Genomic DNA, 18,929 nt, shown 5'->3' with positions numbered 1-18,929 from the left:
TAAGAAAGCAAATGGCATGTTGGCCTTCATAGCGAGGGGATTTGAGTACAGGGGCAGGGAGGTGTTGCTACAGTTGTACAGGGCCTTGGTGAGGCCACACCTGGAGTATTGTGTACAGTTTTGGTCTCCTAACTTGAGGAAGGACATTCTTGCTATTGAGGGAGTGTAGCGAAGGTTCACCAGACTGATTCCCGGGATGGTGAGACTGACATATCAAGAAAGACTGGATCAACTGGGCTTGTATTCACTGCAGTTCAGAAGAATGAGAGGGGATCTCATAGAAACGTTTAAAATCCTGACGTGTTTAGACAGGTTAGATGCAGGAAGAATGTTCCCAATGTTGGGGAAGTCCAGAACCAGGGGTCACAGTCTAAAGATAAGGGGTAAGCCATTTAGGACCGAGATGAGGAGAAACTTCTTCATCCAGAGAGTGGTGAAACTGTGGAATTCGCTACCACAGAAAGTTGTTGAGGCCAATTCACTAAATATATTCAAAAAAGAGTTAGATGTAGTCCTTACTACTAGGGGGATCAAGGGGTATGGCGAGAAAGCAGGAATGGGGTACTGAAGTTGCATGTTCAGCCATGAACTCATTCAATGGCGGTGCAGGCTCGAAGGACCGAATGGCCTACTCCTGCACCTATTTTCTATGTTTCTATAAAACGGGGGAGTGGCGTTCACTGGATTTTTGTTTCTTTTCTGGGAATGGTTTTGCCAGTTAAATACATTATTTGGTGTGTTCGTAGCAAAGGTATTGTGTGGGTGCACTGTGTGTCTTGACATCGATGTGTATAAGGGCTGGCTTAGAGCTCAGCTCAGATTACAAATGCCTTGCAACTTGGCGCTCAACTTATCCATTATTCTGCACGGTGGTGAATAGTATGAATGAAGATTCATTGGAGTTGCTGAATGAAGATTCATTGGAGTTGCTCAATGAATCGTCTGACTTAACAGATGCACAAATAACATTTTGGATGATCTGCATAATCTTCATATAACCATCTTCCTGATTCACATTGCATGTCTTTAATCAGGATTCAGGGACATGTGCATCTTTATACAAATAAAACCCCTCTTAAGTGTCAATCTGTATTCTGAATTCCTGAGACTGCCTGCAGGTAGCTCAACTTGAACTCCTGATCCATTTGATAGTTGTGTGGTGCTTGCTTGAAGTTGCACAGAAGATTACTTTCTGTAAATCATTTTTTTGTGAATGATGTGGCTCAGTGGTGTCGTGCAGGAAGATTCCTCGTTCAATCTTGGGTCTCTGCTGATTATCTGACCTTTGGTTCTATTGCCTCCGGGGCAGAGAGGAAAGACAGTTGGAAAATGTATGTGTGGACACTGAGGGCAGGATTGCTCTCGGCACAGACTGGAGATCAAAGTTGGTGTCTTCCTGGCCTGCATGGCTGAGTACTACGCCATGCATTTGCTCATCCAAGTGTATGAGAGCTTTTGGCTGTTTTGCACAGCTCCCGAGGTCCGTAACTGTTTCTGTTCTTGACGTGCTGTGACTTGAAATGGCTGTCCGCCCTGTGTGTACAGAACGTGCCTTTCCCTTTTTCTGTGTCGCTTTGGTTTCATTTTTTTTTCCTACATTACAACAGTTCATTGTACTTTATTGGAAGTAAATCGCTTTGGAAGCTTTGAGGTTGTGAAATGCGCTATATAAATGCAAGTTCCTTGAGACACAATCTCTTGTGGTCGAATGTTGTTGTCTTGTCAACCGTTGTGAACTGTGCTGTGAAAACAGAATGACACAATCCTGCCAGTTTTAGTTTCTCGTTCCAGTTAATTTGGTCAACGTTTAGGGCAAACGGGATTGGCCCTGCATGAAGAGTCACTTTTTTTTTAATGGTTTTTATTGCGTTCTACTTGGAAACATTCTTTTCTCACTAGTGTGTGTCGTGGTTTTTCATTTAAAGACCGTTACACGAAGTGTTGAGAACAAAAAGTCCGTTCAGCACATCAAAGCTAGTTCCTCTAGTATCTTGGCCTTGTCATTGCTGAGTTCCAGTGATTTTAGTGGCAGGAAACCATTCTGTTTGGTTGACTGGTTAATCTATGTTGGGTGTATTGTGTTCCTAACACAGATGAGGCTGCAAAAAGGGAGGTTAAAGTAACAGTGACCTCCGTCTTTAATAAGACACTCCAGAGTGAGGAACAGGCCTTAGGGGGCCGGCTTATATACAGTGCTCCCAAGGGATGCTGGGATCCCTTGGGACTTCAGGGGATGAGCTCCCTGGTGGCGGAACATGGGAGTGCATGCTTTACAGATACACAACATCACTCCCCACCCCCGCCTCCCTGCCCGCCCCAAAGTCAAAGTGAAAACTATTTACAAGGTGAGGCGGTCGGGAGCCTTTCTTTCCCTGGTGGACCGCCTCGGTACAAATGTCTGTTCTGGTGTGTTGGCTGTGCCCTCGCTGGGCTGGAGTGTTGTTGGCCCTGCAGGGCTGCTAGGTGAGCCTGGTCTTGCTGGGTTGTTGGGCACGATGGGTTCGATTTGCTGGTCCGGCGTGGTGTCGTTGATCCTTTGGGTGTGTGTTGTGGGCTCGAAAAAGGTGGTGTCTGCTGTGGGTTGTTCAGGGCAGTCTGTGAACCGCAGCCTCATTTGGTCCAGGTGCTTTCTGCAAATTTGTCCTTTGTCGAGTTTGACTACAAACACCCTATTCCCTTCTTTAGCTATCAGCGTGCCCGCGATCCACTTGGGACCATGTTCATAGTTTAGCACATACACAGGGTCATTCAGATCAATTTCACGTGACACAGTGGCGCGACCGTCGTTTACATTTTGTTGCTTCCGCCTGCTCTCTACCTGATCATGCAGGTTGGGATGAACCAGCGAGAGTCTGGTTTTAAGTGTCCTTTTCATGAGTAGCTCAGCCGGGGGCACCCCTGTGAGCGAGTGGGGTCTCGTGCGGTAGCTGAGCAGTACTCGGGACAGGGGGGTTTGGAGTGAGCCTTCTGTGACTCGTTTAAGGCTCTGTTTGATGGTTCGTACTGCCCGCTCTGCCTGCCCATTGGAGGGTGGTTTAAACAGGGCCGAGGTGACATGTTTGATCCCATTGCAGGTCATGAATTCGGCACTGGTGAAACATGGCCCGTTGTCACAGACCAGTATGCCAGGCAGGCCGTGCTTGGCAAACATGGCCCTCAGACTTTCAATGGTGGCGGTGGCGGTGCTTCCCGACATTATTTCACATTCAGTCCATTTTGAAAAAGCATCCACCACCACCAAGAACATTTTACCAAGAAACGGGCCCGCATAGTCGACATGGATCCTCGACCATGGTCTGGAGGGCCAGGACCACAAACTTAGTGGTGCCTCTCTGGGTGCGTTGCTCAACTGAGCACATATGCTGCATTGCCGCACACAGGATTTTAAGTCAGAGTCGATACCGGGCCACCACACGTGGGATCTGGCTATCTCTTTCATCATTACTATACCCGGGTGTGTGCTGTGGAGATCCGAGATGAACGTCTCCCTGCCCTTTTTTGGTAGCGCTACGCGGTTACCCCACAACAGGCAGTCTGCCTGAATGGACAGCTCGTCCTTTCGCTGCTGGAACGGCTTGATTGGCCCTTGCATTTCAACGGGGATGCTGGCCCAGCTCCCATGCAATACACAGTTTTTTTTACTCGGGACAGCAGAGGATCTTGGCTGGTCCAAGTCCTAATCTGGCGGGCCGTGACAGGTGATTTATAATTTTCAAACGCTTCCATGACCATCAAGTCTGCAGGCTGCGCCACCATCAACAAGTTTGCACCATTTCCACACCCGTGGTGGGCAATGGTAGCCGACTGAGAGCATCTGCACAGTTCTCGGTGCCTGGCCTGTGGCGGATGATATAGTTATACGCTGATAGTGCGAGTGCCCACCTTTGTATGCGGGCTGAGGCATTAGTATTTATCCCCTTGTTTTCAGCGAACAGGGATGTGAGGGGCTTGTGATTGGTTTCCAGCTCAAATTTGAGGCCAAACAGGTACTGATGCATTTTCTTTACCCCGAACACACACGCTAATGCCTCTTTCTCAATCATGCTGTAGGCCTCTCGGCCTTAGACAAGCTCCTGGAAGCATAGGCGACAGATTGCAACTTCCCCACAACGTTGGCTTGTTGTAATACACACCCGACTCTGTATGACGACGCGTCACATGCTAGCACAAGTCTTTTACACGTGTTGTACAATACAAGTAGCTTGTTGGAGCATAAAATGTTTCTGGCTTTCTCAAAAGCAATTACTGTTTTTTTTTCCCCATACCCAGTTCTCACCTTTGCGCAATAACACATGGAGGGGCTCTAAAAGGGTGCTTAACTACGGTAGGAAGTTACCAAAATAGTTGAGTCCCAGGAACGACCGCAGTTCCGTGACTTTCTGTGGCCTGGGCGTGTTCCTGATAGCCTCTGTCTTGGCGTCTGTGGGCCGAATGCCGTCCGTCGTGATCTTTCTCCCCAAAAACTCCACTTCTGTTGCCATGAAGATGCATTTCGACCTCTTCAGCTGCAGCCCGACGTGATCCAGTCGCTGGTGGACCTCCTCCAGGTTTTGTAGGTGCTCGGTGGTGTCCCAACCCGTGACCAATATGTCGTCCTGAAAGACCACCGTGTGTGGTACCGACTTGAGTAGGCTCTCCATGTCTCTCTGGAAGATCGCTGCAGCCGACCGAATTCCAAACGGGCACCTGTTGTAGATGAACAGTCCCTTGTGCGTGTTGATGCAGGTGAGGCCCTTCGAAGACTCCTCCAGCTCCTGCGTCATGTAGGCCGAAGTCAGGTCGAGCTTGGTGAACGTCTTGCCTCCTGCCAGCGACGCAAATAGGTCGTCTGCCTTAGGTAGCGGGTATTGGTCCTGTAGCGAGAAACGATTAATAGTTACTTTATAATCGCCGCAAATCCTGACCGTGCCATCACTTTTGAGTACTGGAACAATCGGGCTGGCCCACTCGCTGAAGTCCACTGGGGAGATGATGCCCTCGCGTTGCAGCCTGTCCAGCTCGATTTCCACTCTCTCCCTCATCATGTGAGGTACCGCTCGCGCCTTGTGGTGAATGGGTCGTGCCTCTGGGATCAAGTGGATCCACACCTTCGCCTCGGAAAAGTTGCTAATGTCTGGCTCAAAAAGGGAAGGAAATTTGTTAAGAACCTGAGTACGTGAGGGCCTCATCGACATGTGATAGCGCTCGGATGTCATCCCAGTTCCAGCAGATTTTGCCCAGCCAGCTCCTTTCAAGCAGTGTGGGGCCATGGCTGGGACAATCCAGAGTGGGAGTTCGTGCACCGTGCCCTCGTAGGTGACCTTGACCATGGCGCTGCCCAGGACAGTGATAAGATCTTTGGTGTACGTTCTCAGTTTCGTGTGGATGGGGCTCAGGGCTGGTCTGAATGCCTTGTTGCACCACAGTCTCTCAAACATCTTTTTACTCATGATGGATTGGCTAGCGCCAGTGTCCAGTTCCATGGCTATGGGTAAGCCATTCAATTTTACGTTTAGCATTATAGGTGGACATTTCGTCGAAAATGTATGCACCTCATGTACTTCAGCATCTGCCTCCTCTCTCTGAGGCTCGAAATTGCTTTGATCCACCATGGACCAATCTTCCTCTGTCACGTGGTGGATAGCAGGTTTTGCAGAGCTTGCAGCTCGTTTGCAAGCTCGTTGGAGGTGCCCCATTGTTCCACAGCTCTTGCAAACATACCCTTTGAAGCAGCATGAATAGGCTGAATGGAAGCTTCCACAACGCCAACAAGGTGTGAATTGCCTTGCATTCATCCTTTGTTGCGGACTCTGAGTCATCTGGGTCACCTGAGGCCTGCTGGCAGTTGCAGACTCGTGTGTTCTGCCCTGTACATTTCTGCTCGCAAACACAGTTCCAATTAATTTGTGAACATTGCTAGCACTTGTGTGCTGAGAGATTTGTTTGGTGTTATCACTGGTGGACATAAACGCCTGTGCTATCGCAATGACCTTACTGAGGGTCGGTGTCTCTACAGTCAAAAGTTTTCGTAGGATGGTCTCGTGGCCAATGTCCAGTACAAAAAAGTCTCTGAGCATTTGCTCCAGGTAGCCATCAAACTCACATTGTCCTGCAAGTCACCTTAGCTTGGCGACATAGCTCGCCACTTCCTGACCTTCAGATCGCTGGCACGTGTAGAACTGATACCTCGCCATCAGCACTCTCTCCCTCGGGTTAAGATGCTCCCGAACCGGTGTACATAGCTCCTCATACGACTTTTCTGTGGGTTTCACCGGAGCCAGAAGATTCTTCATGAGGTTGTAGGTCGGTGCCCCGCAGACCGTGAGGAGGACCGCTCTCCTTTTTGCAGCGCTTCCTTCTCCGTCCAGCTCGTTGGCTACAAAGTACTGGTCTAGCCGTTCGACATAGGCTTCCCAGTCCTCACCCTCCGAGAACTTCTCCAGGATGCCCACAGTTTGCTGCATCTTTGCGTTGGATTCGTATTCTCATCGCCAGTTATTGTGTTCCTCACACAGATGAGACTGCACGCAGGGAGGTTAAAGTAACAGTGACCTCAGTCTTTAATAAGATACTCCAGAGTGAGGAACAGGCCTTGGGGACCGGCTTATATACAGCGCTCCCAAGGGATGCTGGAATCCCTTGGGACTTCAGGGGATGAGCTCCCTGGTGGCGGAACATGAGAGTGCATGCTTTACAGATGCACAACAGGGTGTTTGGTGCTGGATAATCCTTTTACCCTTCAGTGAGTTCAGTTGACCCTTGTAGATGTACAGATGATCACCAGGTTCTTCATTGATGGTGATGGATGAAGCTGTAGTAGCTCACAGGAGCTGTTTGATATAATATGTTCTTTCACTTTGACATTATGTTTCAGCTGTGGGTGGAATAAAAAAATCGCTGTTCATTTGTGTGCATATAATGGAGATAATTAATTTAAAGTTTGCCTTCCACTCATTTCCATTGCATTCCTGTTCATTTTAATCCACATCTCTCGCATTCTGGATGTGTATAAATAGATAATGAATATGCTGCCTATGTACAGTGAAACACAAGAATCTGGTTAGGAAATTAAGGATAGTGTGAAAGCCAAGGAAGAGGTATATAAATTGGCTAAAAAAAAAAGCAACAAACCTGAGGACTGGGAGAAATTTAGAATTCAACAGAGGAGGACTAAGGGTTTAATTAAGAGGGGGAAAATAGAGTACGAGAGGAAGCTTGCAGGGAACATAAAAACTGACTGCAAAAGCTTCTATAAATATGTGAAGAGAAAAAGATTAGTGAAGACAAATGTAGGTCCCTTGCTGTCTGATTCAGGTGAATTTATAATGGGGAACAAAGAAATGGCAGACCAATTGAACCAATACTTCGGTTCTGTCTTCACGAAGGAAGACACAAATAACCTTCCGAATGTACTAGGGGACAGTGGTTCTAATGAGAATGAGGAACTGAAAGATATCCTTTATTAGGCGGGAAATTGTGTTTGGGAAGTTGATGGGATTGAAGGCCGATAAATCCCCGGGGCCTGATAGTCTGCATCCCAGAGTACTTAAGGAAGTAGCCCTAGAAATAGTGGATGCATTGGTGATCATTTTCCAACAGTCTATCGACTCTGCATTAGTTCCAATGGACTGGAGGGTAGCTAATGTAACACCACTTTTTTAAAAAAGAGGGAGAGAGAAAACGGGTAATTATAGACCGGTTAGCCTGGTGGGGAAAATGTTGGAATGAATCATTAAGGATGAAATAGCAGCGCATTTGGAAGGCAGTGACCGGATCGGACCAAGTCAGCATGGATTTATGAAAGGGAAATCATGCTTGACGAATCTTCTGGAATATTTTGAGGATGTAACTAGCAGAGTGGACAAGGGAGAACCAGTGGATGTGGTGTATTTGGACTTTCAAAAGGCTTTTGACAAGGTCCCGCACAAGAGATTGGCATGCAAAATCAAAGCACATGGTATTGTGGGTAATGTACTGACGTGGATAGAGAACTGGTTGGCGGTCGGGATAAATGGGTCCTTTTCAGAATGGCAGGCAGTGACGAATGGAGTGCCACAGGGTTCAGTGCTGGGACCCCAGCTCTTTACAATATACATTAATGATTTAGATGAAGGAATTGAGTGTCATATCTCCAAGTTTGGGTGGCGGTGTGAGCTGTGAGGAGGACACACTAAGAGGCTGCAGGGTGACTTGGACAGGTTAGGTGAGTGGGCAAATGCATGGCAGATGCAGTATAATGTGGATAAATGTGAGGTTATCCATTTTGGGGGTAAAAAACACGAAGACAGAATATTATCTGAATGGCGGCAGATTAGGAAAAGGGGAGGTGCAACGAGACCTGGGTGTCATGGTTCATCAGTCACTGAAAGTGGGCATGCAGGTACAGCAGGTGGTAAAGAAGGCAAATTGTGTGTTGGCCTTCATAGCTCGGGGATTTGAGTATAGGAGCAGGGAGGTCTTACTGCAGTTGTACAGGGCCTTAGTGAGGCCTCACCTGGAATATTGTGTTCAGTTTTGGTCTCCTATTCTGAGGAAGGACGTTCTTGCTATTGAGGGAGTGCAGTGAAGGTTCACCAGACTGATTCCAGGGATGGCTAGACTGTCATATGAGGAGAAACTGGATCAACTGGGCCTTTATTCACTGGAGTTTAGAAGGATGAGAGGGGATTTCATAGAAACGTATAAGATTCTGACGGGACTGGACAGGTTAGATGCGGGAAGAATGTTCCCGATGTTGGGGAAATCCAGAACCAGGGGACATAGCCTTAGGATAAGGGGTAGGCCATTTAGGACTGAGATGAGGAGAAACTTCTTCACTCAGAGAGTTGTTAACCTGTGGAGTTCCCTACCACAGAGAGTTGTTGATGCCAGTTCATTGGATATATTCAAGAGGGAGTTAGATATGGCCCTTCCGGCTAAGGGGATCAAGGGGTATGGAGAAAAAGCAGGAAAGGGGTACTGAGGGAATGATCAGCCATGATCTTGCTGAATGGCGGTGCAGGCTTGAAGGGCCGAATGGCCTACTCCTGCACCTATTTTCTATGTTTCCTTAAGTACTCTGGGATGCAGACTGTCAGGCCTTTATCGGGGATTTATCGGCCTTCAATCCCATCAATTTCCCTAACACAATTTCCTGCTTTATAAGGATATCCTTCAGTTCCTCATCCTCACTAGACCCACTGTCCCCTAGTACATTCGGAAGGTTATTTGTCTCTTTCTTCGTGAAGACAGAACCGAAGTATTTGTTCATTGGTCTGCCATTTCTTTGTTCCCCATTATAAATTTACCTGAATCCGACTGCAAGGGACCTACGTTTGTCTTCACTAATCTTTTTCTCTTCACATATTTATAGATGTTTTTGCAGTCAGTTTTAATGTTCCCTGCAAGCTTCCTCTTGTACTCTATTTTCCCCCTCTTAATTAAACCCTTAGTCCTCCTCTGTTGAGTTCTAAATTTCTCGCAGTCCTCAGGTTTGTTGCGTTTTCTAGCCATGTATGAAAACCACTGATCTCCAGTGACCCTTTCTGTATGGTGGACCCCCTGCAACTATTGTCTCCTGTCCTAACTTCTCAAATATAAGTGTCAGCTGCCGAAAGCAATTGGTGTCCAGCCACAACAGCAAAAATCCATGCTTGTAAGTCAACCAATATAGAATTCAGAATTCTGAATTGTTGAGACAATATGCTCACGGTATGCAATATACACACACCTGGAGTACGGTAGTGTAGCGGTAATCTTACTTGGACTAGTGATCCAGACGCCTGGACCAATACATCCAGAGCATGTAAATTCAAATCCCACAATAGCAGCTGAGAACTTGAATTCAGTTGGACATTAAAAATGGTGTCAGTAAAGGTGATCTTGAAGCTATCAGATTGTCATTAAAAATCCAATGTTCATTAATGTCCTTTAGGAAAGGAAACCTGCCGTCCTTATCTGGCCTATATGTGACACCAGTCCCACAACAGCGTAGTTAACTCTGATGTGGCTGCGTATGCCACTCAGTTGCATCAAACATGCAGTGGTTTAAGAAGGAGGCTCACCAGCCCGTTCTCAGGGTGGCTAGGCATAATCAATAAATGCCGCCCACATCCTGAGAAGAAAAATAATACACAGCCCCAGATGGACAGTATCTGAATCTGCGACCCCCCCCCCCAGTCAATGTACTTGAGCTAATGCAAGGAAAGTGTTATATATGAATAAAGAGTCTGACTGGATACTGTAAGCTCAAAGTAAAGTGTGACCTTAGTCTTTTATTGCAGGTCGCCAGAGTGCCTCTCCAGCCTGTGAGGCCTCCTTAAGTACCTGTGCTCCCAAGGGATTGTGGGATCCCTTGGGATTCCAGTGGATGAGCCCTCTGGTGGCTGTATAAGGTATATACAAATTTACATACATAACAGAAAGTAAGTGCCGTTTAACAATATATGTCGAGTTTTGCTTAGTAGAAGCTACACGTTTGGGGAGGGGTGGGTTATAAAGACGGTATGCTATAATCCTCCCAGACACTTGCATTTATATTGTGGGTCTGCCCAAGACTGGATGTCAGACAAGTAGTTTGACAGCTGATAGACAGTGGAAAGATCGAGAGAGATGATCGAAAGGTAGAGCTTGGTGTCATCAGTGTACATGTGGAAGCTGATTCTACGTCTGTGTATTGTATCACCAAAGGGAAGAATGGAGATGAGGAACATAAGAAATAGGAGCAGGAGCAGGCCATTTAGCCCCTCGAGCCTGCTCCGCCATTTAATAAGATCACGGCTGATCTGATCATGGACTCAGCTCCCCTTCCCTGCCCGCTCCCCATAACCCTTTATTCCTTTATCACTCAAAAATCTGTCTATCTCCGCCTTAAATATATTCAAAGACCCAGCCTCTTCAGCTCTCTGGGGCAGAGAATTTCACAGATTTACAACCCTCAGAGAAGAAATTTCTCCTCATCTCAGTTTTAAATGGGTGGCTCCTAGTTCTAGTTTCCCCTATGAGTGGAAACATCCTCTCTGCATCCACCTTGTCGATCCCCCTCATAATCTTATATGTTTCGATAAGATCACCTCTCATTCTTCTGAACTCCAATGAGTACAGGCCCAACCAACTCAACCTTTCCTCATAAGTCAACCCCCCTCATCTCCGGAATCAACCTAGTGAACCTTCTCTGAACTGCCTCCAATGCAAGTATATCCTTCCTTAAATACGGAGACCAAAACAGTACGCAGTACTCCAGGGTGGCCTCACCAATACCCTGTACAGTTGTAGCAGGACTTCTCTGCTTTTATACTCTATCCCCCTTGCAATAAAGGCCAACATTCCATTTGCCTTCCTGATTACTTGCTGTACCTGCACAATAACTTTTTGTGGGAAGAGAAGCCATTGTTTGAGATGCTCTGGCTGTGCTCAGATAGCTAGAAGTGAAACTGAGAGAGAGCAGTTCCAATGTCCAAGAGCAATTTTAAAAGTTCATTCAAGTATCTTTCCTTTGACACACCATTTCTATAAGCAAACCAAGTCTCCGATGAGCTGAAATTAGCATATGATAGAACAAATGATTACACTTTTACCATTGCATTATGCACTAGGACGATACAGGCTGCCCACAGATTTCTCCTGTCTGCTCCAAAAGGCAATGACTATCACACTGTTGAACTATATTCAGGCTAAAACAAATTGACCAATTTGTTTGTAGGAAAGATAATTAGAGCAGCAAAGTAATCAGCAATACAGAACTTGACTTGCTCACCACTTAAAATGTTGTAAAGTGTATAGAGAGTTCACAATCTTTGCCCTTTTCAATAACTGCCAACTGGAGCTCCGACCAAATGTTTAGTGGAGGATTACTCTATGGAGCACCTCGTGGGGAAAGAAAGAAAGACTTGCATTTATAAAGCGCCTTTCATGACCACTGGATGTCTCAAAGTGCTTTACAGCCAATGACGTACTTTTGGAGTGTAGTCACTATTTTAATAGGCCATGTGTTTAAGGGAACTGAAGATCTCAGGGCTGCTGCCAGGTAATATTTTTCAGATTTTGTCAATGTCCAAGCAGATGCATTTGAAGATCAAATGTAAATCTCACGGGTGGGGTCTCTGAGGAACCAGCAGTGAGTGGGGAAAATTGGTGTTGCCATTTTCGGAGTGGCATACATTGATCCCCTTAAGGACCGCTGGTTTGACCATTCTACGTCCACTACCGCTGGGCAGAACGCGCGCGCAAACACACATTCCACTCATTGGTACTTGAAAATTGTGTTGGGATCCTACAGCCGGCGTAGGACCTCCGATGAATTACTTAAATTGGGCTGTTTCAGGTGGGAGCACTGGCCAATTTGAGGGCTGCTCGGAGTTGGGTGAGCTACGGATAACCAGTGAGCGGTGGTTCTTTTTCAAATACATATTCTATATATCTGCTTACCTCCTTATTTTCAGCGTGAATGGGGTGGTAAGCAAATAACAATCGCCCTCATTGTTTGAAGGAGTTGCGATCAACTTTTAAAAAAAAAAAAAAAAAAAATTTCACTCTATATTGATCAAGGAATTGTTGAACTTGACCGTTTGTATGACTGAGCCAACGTAACATTGTCATTACACATATTAACAGATGCTTCAGTGATCTGGATAGTCTATAGCTTCCTCACTCTGTGTAATGCTTACCATTCAACATGAGGAATGGTGTGGAGGCAGGAGCCTGCAGTTCGGTTAAACAGGTTCGAAAGACTGGATCCAGCAGAGGGTGGGAGGAATTTATTGTGATGAACATTTCACTTCATCAGGATGTGTGCCTTTTTTTTATGCTTCTTTTCTAAAGAGTGCGGATCGAGACCTCTGTAGTGCTCCCACAAGTCTGCTCAGCATGCGGCTTCGTACGATGGAAGAATACAGCTGCTAACTGTACCAGAGGTGTGGACTACCAGTCCCCTAACACACGATCGAGGCACATGACCGTGGGGGTTCTGGCGGGTACAGGCGCTGTCCTAGCTTACGGCTTATACAGACAGCAGGTATGAGGAAATTGCTATCGCTTCCTTACTAACGTTTTTATAACTGTTGTGTTTCATTAGCCTACACTTAGCAATTTTCTTTTTAAATGATGTATGGTATTCCCTGCACTTCACAGGAGTATTATGAGATTAAAACAATTTGACACCGAGCCGCATAAGTAGACATTAGCGCAGGTGACCAAAAGCTTGGTCAAAGAGGTAGGTTTTAAAGAGCGTCTTGAAGGAGGAGAGCGAGGCGGAGAGGTTTAAGCGAGTTCCAGAGCTTGGGGCCCAGGCAGCTGAAGGCACGGCCACCAATGGTGGAGCGATTATAATCAGGGATGCTCAAGAGGGCAGAATTAGAGGAGCGCAGATATCTGGCGGGGCGGTGGCAGTTGTGAGGCTGGAGGAGATTACAGAGATAGGGAGGGGCGAGGCCATGGACCATCTTGTCACAGGTCTCTGCTGCTGCCAATTCCTGGCTCCTGCCCAAGTGGCCATTATTCATGTATGGGTCTTGAAGATGAGTGCCAGTGGGGGTGGTGATCATGGCTGTGGATGATTCTGCACTTCCCCGTCATCCGCAAACATGCACGTCATCAGTTGGTCCTTGGACAGCAGTCAGGAATGGGAACTTGCTTCCCACCCAAACCCATATACAGAAATCAATTGCAGTGCCTCTGTTGTCAAACTGATCAACCAGGAGGCTGAGTTACAGTATTTTATTTGTCCATGAAAGATAAATGATTTCTGGTCTTTTATTTTGTCGTCTAGGTGCAGCAAGCCGAGCCTGAAGGTAACGCCGAATCTGCCAGACTTACTCCGTCAGCGCTTGGCAATGAGGTTCAGACATCTTATCCAATTTACACCAGGCAGGATGTGACCAAGCATAAAACTATGGCAGATGGAATATGGGTCACCTACAAATCTGGTGTGTATGACATTACGAACTTTGTGGATCTGCATCCTGGGGGGAAAAAGATCATGCTTGCTGCTGGGGGTGCCGTTGAACCGTTTTGGGCAATGTATGCCATCCATAATGAGGAACATGTTTACCAGTTGCTGGAAGAGTATAAAATTGGAGAACTGAACCCAGAAGACCAGAAGCAGGCGATCTTGGATGTGACCGATCCTTATGGGAATGATCCACTGAGGCACCCCGTTCTGAAAGTGAATAGTTTCAAGCCATTTAACGCAGAACCGCCATTAGAAATCCTGTCTGAAAATTACCTTACGCCAAATGAAATCTTCTTCAAACGAAACCACCTGCCCGTCCCAGAAGTTGATCCCAGAAAGTTTAGTTTGGAGATTGTGGGAGAAGGGATGAAGTCCATCCAACTAACCCTCCAAGACATCAAGACCAAGTTCCCAAAGCATACAGTAACTGCCACATTGCAGTGTGCAGGGAATCGACGCTCTGAAATGAATGCTGTGCGTCAGGTGAAGGGACTGAATTGGGGGATGGCAGCAATTGGTAATGCTACATGGAGCGGGGTTAAACTTTCCGACGTCCTTAAGTATGCGGGGCTCCCAGAGGACACGGATGTAAAGCATGTCCAGTTTGAGGGACTTGATAAGGATCTGTCCGGGTCGCACTATGGGGCCTCGATTTCTATTCGCAAGGCGTTGGCCAAAGATGGTGATGTGCTTCTTGCCTATGAAATGAATGGTGAAGATCTATCCAGGGATCATGGCTTTCCACTACGTGTCATTGTGCCAGGCGTGGTCGGAGCACGCAATGTGAAGTGGTTGAGCAAGATCATTATAAGTAAAGAGGAAAGCAAGAGCCATTGGCAGGTGAATGACTATAAAGGGTTTTCTCCCTCTGTAGACTGGGACACTGTTGATTTCAGCACTGCTCCAGCAATCCAAGAACTGCCCATCCAATCTGCCATCACAACACCTTGCAATGGCGACTCTCTCTCCTCCGACGATGACGAGGTTACGGTGAAAGGCTATGCCTGGAGCGGAGGTGGCCGAGAAGTGATCCGAGTGGACGTCTCGCTGGATGGTGGGGAGACGTGGCAGGTGGCTAAGCTAACTGGGGAGAAGCAGGATGAGGGTCGGGCGTGGGCATGGAAACTGTGGGAGCTCACTGTTCCTCTGCCAAAGGGCCAGAAGAACCTGGAGATAATCTGCAAGGCTGTGGATAACAACTACAATGTGCAGCCAGATACCGTCGCGCCCATCTGGAATTTACGAGGGGTCCTCAATAATTCTTGGAGTCGGGTGAAAGTTACAATCAAATCTCCTAACCGTGATTAGAAACTGCGTCCAAATCCCTCGGATTGCAAGAGAACTTCTAGCTATGCACAGTTGTGAGCATTGCAGCAGACTGGGATTTGATCTCTGCCTCCTTTTGAGGCATGGCTACTGCCATATGACCTAGCTCTCGTCATCGTAGCATTAACTACATGTATGATCTGCTCCTCTTAATTCAAAGCCACTCAATTTGAGTTATCTGTTTCAATTTTCAAAATGGCACCTGTGCTCTGCTTAATTTGTATTCCTGAATGATTCAAACTTTTTCAAAAACACAAAATCTCTGAATTAACAGTAGAGTGTAGAGCAATTAATACTCGGGTGAATCTAGATATTTATAGATTTGGTTTGCAGAGCAATGCAAATGCAGTGGCCCCTGTTCTGTGTTTGTATTGACTCTTTCTCATTTATGTCTTGTATGTGGAGAAGACTTCCATGAAGCGACCATGACAATAACACACTGGTCACTTGATGCCTCAAATACAAATTTCAGAATTTTGGTCTACAAAATGTTCAGACATGTAGAGAGATAAAGCACATATATATAACAACAGTGACGACACTTAAAAAGTACTTCATTGGCTGTAAAGCATTTTGGGACGTCTTGAGGTTGTGAAGGGTGCTATATAAATGCAACTCTTGAAAGATCTTTTTTTCTCTTATTTTCCTCTTCGACTGCAAGTTTTGGACTACCTATGACGAGAGCCATTTGTGATCCTTATTCCTACAGTGTCCATTCTAATTGGGTTCTTTGAAATCCCTGATTCTAAGCAGCTCATTGAGACTAAACTCAATCATTCTTTTCAGCCTTCTTTCGAACGAGACACTAAACCGCAGCCCCGCCTGCCCCCTCAAGTGGACGTAAAAGATCCCGTGGCACTATCAAAGAAGAACAGGGGTGTCCTGGCCAATATTTATCTCTCAACCAAAATCACTAAAACAGTTTATCTGGTCATTATCACATTGCTGTTTGTGGGATCTCGCTGTGTGCAAATTGGCTGCCGCATTTCCCACATTACAAGAGTGACTACACTCCAAAAGTACTTTGTTGGTTGTAAAGCACTTTGGGACGTCCTGAGGTCATGAAAGGCGCTATATAAATGCAAGTTTGTTCTTCTTTTCTTGAAATTTTTCCGATAAGCAAATGTGGTACGCTCATCAAGAGTGAGGCTGGAAGGCGGTATTCATTCTCCTCAGACTGATCGTTCATAGAATCTTACAGCACAGAAGGAGGCTATTCAGTCCATTGGGTCTGTGTTGGCTTCTTGAAAGAGCTACACTTTTGGTCCCGCTCTTTCCCCATAGCCCTGCAAATTTTTCCTTTGGGGAATTTATCCAATTCCCTTTTGAAAGTTACTATTGAATCACCTTCCACCGCCCTTTCAGGCAGCGTATTCCAGATCATAACAACTCGCTGCGTAAATAAAAATAACATCTCCTCATCTCTCCTCTGGTTCTTTTGCCAATTAGCTTAAATCTGTGTCCTCTGGTTACTGACGGACCGTTCAGTTGCACTACAGACAAGATGGAGGTTCTGTTTGCAGTCACCGGGATTGTTCGGTGTTATATGGCATGTATAGATCAGTGGTTCTCGGGCTTTTTTGGTTGAAGGACCTCTTTTCAATTGGACTGCTAATCTCGGACCCCTATCTAAATGATAATACTAGACACGCCTTGAACATTTCTTGAATGTAAAGTTCATCAGTGTCCTGTTAAAGGAACTTGCATGACATTTTGCCAGGGCTGTCCGATTATAGTGAACATTGGTGCGAAATCCCTTCAGCTGAAAGGTAACCCTACAGGTTTAGCAACATGCTCGTTGAATGCTTCACCGCCCTACACCTCCCTGCTCTTCCTGGAGTGGGATTAGGCTCAGTAGCTCCTGTTGGGGATACTGGCACCGTTTCAGGTGAAACCCTGCACGACATGCCGAATCACTGCACAGCTGCTGAGTGTTTCAGGGCTTTGCGCCCCCCTCCCCCCACCTCTGCTGCCAGCCTATTGCTGTTGTTGGAATGTGTTGGAATATTGCTGACACGCTTCCTGGTGTGTGTGTCATTTCTGCCATCAGGACACCGCCAGTAGCTGGGACTACAGCTTTAGTCCGCCTCCAGTCACAGGCCCAGCTGCTGTGCTCAGTCAACGAAGCTCGGCTTCGTTGTCATTCCAGGCTCTTGGACGAGGCTGACATAGCGGCTCCTTCCTACCCTCCCCCAGCCCTGCAAATCCATTCCGGGCGTCTCTGGGGCCTCTCGTCTCCTCTCTCGGTTGACAAATGTGCAATAAAAATCTAGCTCCATTCAAGAGTTGCAGCAAATAAAATGAAGGATGTTTGCAGCACGCGAACTTTGAAACACCCTGTAACGACTCTTAACGACACAAGATTCCACTGGGTACAGGGCCGAGCTTGAGGCCTGAACCAATTTGATGCCTGTTGTTTTTGTTTTGAGTAAGACTCCAGCAAGGATTTCCTCTTCCCCCTTCGTTTTTTTTTCCCCTCCTTCTTCCCGCATCTTCCACTCGGCAATTTCCCCATGGCGGTGTGACTGAGATTAGCAATCGGGGTTTGGAGTATGTGGGCACATGTCTGCATCCCATCGCTCTGTGACACCCAGCACGTTTTCCCTACTCTGTGGTTCTCTGGAATGCTTTGTGATGTAGGGGAAGGATGGAAAAACTCAAAAATAATTCTTGTTTAAATTTTATTTGGAGAGGGGAAGCTGGTGAAGTGCAAAAGAGAATGCTTCATAGCTGGAATACGAATAAAGCTGGCACAAAACTCCCCTCAGCAGAAATTGTTCCAGTGACTGGAACGTTAGAATTTCAGTGTTGACCAATCTATCATTTCACCTGTTTTTGTTTGTATAACATGTGGGCCATTTCCATGGTAAAGAGCTCAGTCCAACTTTCTCGTCTCTTGCTGTAGACATGACCCTGTTTGTGTGTTTGCTTAGCTTGTATGAAAATAATGTTGGAAAAGCTACATTGTACAGAAGGATTAAACAAGTCTGCGATATCTCTAAAAGTGGAGATAGCTACAGATCAATAAATTCCATCAATGTGGGAATAGAACTTTTGATCTAAGAAGAGAAGCCAAGGTTACTAAAACATTGAGAGTGTTTTGAGTGCTGTCTGAACACTTTGGTGTGATTCTGAAATCACTGCTGAAGGATGTAAAGTGACTTTATTCCCTCCCTCTTTGCCTGTGGGTTTTTCGATTTTGAAATCTTGCACTAAATGTGCTGATACTTAAAATTCCAATGGATCAAACTGCTTCCTAAGCACTTCTGCTGTACAAATTAGGAGTTTGACATGCAACATTTGCAATTTATACCTCTGTGCCGAGAGGAAAATATTCCCGAGTTAGTCACATTGTTCATCGCTCCATGTGTTGAATAAGGGACTTATCTGGGATTTGTTCATTACCTCTGACACAGTGATTGTCTTGTAAAAGATCTTGCCTCTTTGGTTCTGTTTCATTAAAGTATTAATTTAGACTTTGGAATCTGAGTGCTTTAATGGGTTTGAGGTATCAATACTACTACAAGCTGGTCATCTGTCCCAAGAGTTGTGCTTCCAAGAAAGACATTTCTGGTTTGGTGGGGGAAGGGGAAAGATTTGCCTGAAGGCTTTATGGGTAAATGCAACATTGTGGATTTGACCAGTGCAGATTTTTGACGTATTCTTGCTCGTTGAAGGGAGTTTAAGTAGATGATCT

At 46.2% G+C, this 18,929-nt stretch overlaps 1 protein-coding gene across 9 annotated transcripts in view; it reads left to right on the top strand.

Moving 5' to 3' along the window:
* The window catches only part of suox (sulfite oxidase), a 56,485-nt gene extending 37,777 nt beyond the window's left edge, over positions 1 to 18,708 (top strand). For all 9 annotated transcript variants that reach the window (XM_070869565.1, XM_070869563.1, XM_070869557.1 and 6 more), the window contains 2 exons: positions 12,778 to 12,970; positions 13,724 to 18,708. In XM_070869565.1, coding sequence (XP_070725666.1) covers positions 12,778 to 12,970; positions 13,724 to 15,214 — 1,684 coding nt within the window. In that variant the 3' untranslated portion in view covers positions 15,215 to 18,708. The remainder of the gene's footprint in view (positions 1 to 12,777; positions 12,971 to 13,723) is intronic.
* Positions 18,709 to 18,929: the final 221 nt, after the last annotated feature.

This window comes from Pristiophorus japonicus, chromosome X, assembly GCF_044704955.1.
Source record: "Pristiophorus japonicus isolate sPriJap1 chromosome X, sPriJap1.hap1, whole genome shotgun sequence".
Taxonomy (NCBI): Eukaryota; Metazoa; Chordata; class Chondrichthyes; family Pristiophoridae; genus Pristiophorus; species Pristiophorus japonicus.
Note: the sequence above shows the minus strand (reverse complement) of the source record. Positions and strands in the feature narration are given on the sequence as shown.